General features: G+C 33.2%; 1 protein-coding gene across 1 annotated transcript; it reads left to right on the plus strand.

Annotated features, from left to right (window-relative positions):
• Nucleotides 1-780: 780 nt before the first annotated feature.
• LOC145130844 (protein INVOLVED IN DE NOVO 2-like) lies at nt 781-3155 on the plus strand. The gene is made up of 7 exons (XM_079065603.1): nt 781-1717; nt 1788-1873; nt 1955-2023; nt 2107-2373; nt 2533-2680; nt 2763-2800; nt 3054-3155. The coding sequence occupies exons 1-7, from the start codon at nt 781-783 to the stop codon at nt 3153-3155; spliced, it is 1647 nt and encodes a 548-aa protein (XP_078921729.1).
• The last annotated feature ends 240 nt before the right edge of the window (nt 3156-3395 follow it).

Consider the following 3395-nt stretch of genomic DNA (forward strand, 5'->3'; position numbering starts at 1 on the left):
CTATCAGCCCCACGGATACTTCGAACGAATAATCTTCGACTTCTACGATATTATTTACTTCTTAAACAATTAAACCACGCTCAAATTCTTCGACCTCTTTTCCAACCAGGTAAACTTTTTCTCTGAGAACATCTCTATTTTTTTGAGTTTTGTCGATCTATCTTTCTGTCTGCATCCTGATGTTGGATTATCATGGTTGGTTTGAATTTGGGTTTTCTGTCAGATACTGATTTATTTTTTATACTGTATTTTGTTCATAATTACGTCAACTTGGATAATTTATTACAATTGTAATTGTATCATAGTATTTTTTTTTCAAATATGGAGTTCAAAATATGTTTGTTTAAATGCTTGCTAGGGCACTTTTTACGACTTTCTACTTGTACGTAGTTGACTCTCACTATGATGAAAATTTGTAGTACTTATAACAGTTATATGCTTGTTCTAACATTTTTTTTTTTCATTTAAAGGGTTATTCTACTTGTTTTCTATAGAATCATATTGCTTTGTACGTTTATCCATTCAATTAGCATACCCAACAAATATAGGGTTACATGTTGTCATTGTTGCTGTTAATCTCTTGTTACAAAAAAAAAAAAAAAAAAAAAAAAAAAAAAAAAAAAAAACATTAGTTTTTTTAATAACATAATTGGTGATTATGTGAGTCAAAACAGTTTTAAAATATGTTGAGGTCAAGCTTTTGGTAAAGGGGTTCCATATAGAATTGATGTTATGAATATCTCATTTGTTGTGCTTGATATTTTGCAATATAGGTGTACGATGACTGAACTAAAGCAAGAGACAATCATTAGTGATCTTGCGTTTGAGGAATATAAATCCAAGTATTACAAGCAGCTAAGAGAACATAAGGTCAAAGTGTTGACTTCAGAAAAGGCTTTTAAATGTCCTCATTGTTTTGAGAGTAAAGAATACTCTTACAAGGACCTCTGTAGACATGCATCTATAATCGCAAGAGAATCAAGAAGCGCTGATTTGAAAGAAAAGGCCAAGCATATGGCACTAGAGGAGTATTTGGAGAGGGATTTGGATGCTAAATTTAAGGATTCAGAATCAAGTAGTAAAACCACTGATTTAGAGGAGAATTGTGACAACATTATGAGGGACTATAATAAGGAAGAGTTGGTTGTTTGGCCTTGGATGGCTGTGGTAGCCAACATACCAGTTGAATACAAGGATGATAGTTATTTATATGATGGTTTTTTGGGTGATATGGCTAAAAATCTAAAGGATGAGTGGATAAAACAAGGCTACAAACCTGTAAAAGTCTATCCTTTGTGGAGCTGTTTGGGTCACTCAGGATTTGCTGTGGTGAAGTTTGGAAAAGAATTGGATGATTTTAATAATGCAATGAGGTTTGTGAATGGTTTTGAGGTGGAGAAACATGGGAGGAAGGATTGGTATGATAGCAACTGGTGTAAAGATGATAAGCTCTATGCTTGGATTGCAAGGGATGAAGATTATTTCTCAAATGGTCTTGTTGGTGATTTTCTCAGAAAGAATTGGGCTTTGAAGACTCTATCTGAAATCGAAAAAGAAAATGAAGTAACAAGCCCAAAACTTGTTTTGGAGTTGGAAAGTCTCTTAGAAGACTTGAGCAAAAAAAGTAAAGAAGTTCAGAGTCAAGTAAGCATGGCAAATTCTCATATAGCTTCTGTGATGAAACAAAACGATATGCTTATTGAGAACTTTAATAAAGGTAGTAATTTCTAAAGCGTTTCATGAAGTTATACTTATATGTTCAGATTCCTAACTTTGTTCTTGATTAGATCTCACAAAAATGCAAGAGAGAGCCAACAAGATGATTGAGCATCTACAAATGAAATTGCAACATGAAGATGGTGAAAAGAAAATGGTACTGGTTATTTGTTGTTAATGTCGTATGTTGATGATTTGGATCATTTATTTTAAGTTCATTATATCTTCTATTTTGCAGAATAAATTGGCAATGTTGGAGCAGAAGAAAGCATATGATAGATTGTGGAAGTTGGCCTCTGATGAGAAGGTTTGTTACAAACTTTGTTTCTTGAATCTTACACATGTCTTTGGATATTGTTTTCTAATAGTTTAGTTATAAACACATGTCAGAGAGATAATGAAAGGCTTCAGAACAAAATCATTGAGCTTGAGATTAAGATTGATGATGATAAGGAAGTTGAGATGAACCAAAAGGAAGTGATGAAGAACTTGACCAATGAGAATGTTGAATTAAAAAAGAATATTGAGTGGATTGAAAAAGATGTGAAGGAAAAAGAAAAGGAAATCGAGGAGTTGAAAGGGCTAAATCAAGCCTTAATAGTGAAGGAAAAATTGATCAATGATGAATTGGAGGATGCTTGTAAAGTGTTAATTTCTGTGAGTTTGTTTCCTTCCAACTGTAATTTTAAAATATGCATCTCTATCTTGATTAAGTATAAAAAAGTATCGGATTTGTCATGTATATGTTTTACACTTTTACCATCTTCTTGTTATTACAAGATTAATAATTACCCTTTTATCCTTGTTTTGAAACAGGGTATGAGAGAAATTTTTGATCCTCCTGCCCATTTCAGATATTCGATGACAGGGCTATGGCACAGAAGAAAGAATAGAAATGCAACCTTAAAAGAGGCTGTTGAATTTATCCTAAACCAATTGAAAACAGAAAAACAAGTGAAATCAGGTTGAAGATAACCCAACAAGATAGATAGACTCTTAAATTGTATGGCTTGAGTTTGACATATTTTTGCTGTAAATATGCTTAGGAGGTGGTGAAGTTTTTGAGGATTTTATCATTCATATGGTAATTATTCTACAAGAATGTTGATATAGTTTTTATTGTAGTATGACTAGTCGTACTAATCGATTGAGATTTAAAGACATTGCTAAAAAATTTGGGTATTACTTTTAGAATGTCTCAAATGATTCATTTAAGTTTAAATGTAAGATATAGGTATTTTCATTATTGGTGCCTTGTTGGTGATTAAGACAACAATATACCTAATTTCGTGGTGTATTTCCAAGTAAGTTGTTAAACATATCTTTTTTGTTGTTAGTTATTTATTTTGTGGAAGAAGGCTGATGTCTTTGTTTCACGGCGGCAGAAAGGAGGAAGCAAAGAGGGAGACGTGGAGGAAGCCGTGGCGGCCGACGAATGAGGAAGGAGTGGTTGTTAGTGTGAGGGAGAAAAGGGCCAACGTCTTGTTGGGCTTGGGTCGATGGCAACTCCGGGAAAAAGTAAAAAGAGATTTTTTAGGTTAAGGGTAAAACAAGGAATAATTTTACAAATGAATTGTTCATACTTCATATCCAGCTTCTTGTTGAATGATTCATATGGCTCTTAACGATTAAGAGGCCAAAAAACGACCAATCAGACGCTTTGAACGGTTCAACCATTT

This window comes from Lactuca virosa, chromosome 8 (genome assembly GCF_052849685.1).
Source record: "Lactuca virosa cultivar CGN04683 chromosome 8, Lactuca_virosa_CGN04683_v6, whole genome shotgun sequence".
Taxonomy (NCBI): Eukaryota; Viridiplantae; Streptophyta; class Magnoliopsida; order Asterales; family Asteraceae; genus Lactuca; species Lactuca virosa.

Bases quoted from the DNA above. Each gene is read 5' to 3' on its own strand.
- LOC145130844 (XM_079065603.1), top strand. From the start codon at position 781: ATGACTGAACTAAAGCAAGAGACAATCATTAGTGATCTTGCGTTTGAG. The intron at 2,024-2,106 runs GTTTGTTACAAA...AACACATGTCAG, and splicing joins AGTTGGCCTCTGATGAGAAG to AGAGATAATGAAAGGCTTCA. The intron at 2,374-2,532 runs GTGAGTTTGTTT...GTTTTGAAACAG, and splicing joins CTTGTAAAGTGTTAATTTCT to GGTATGAGAGAAATTTTTGA.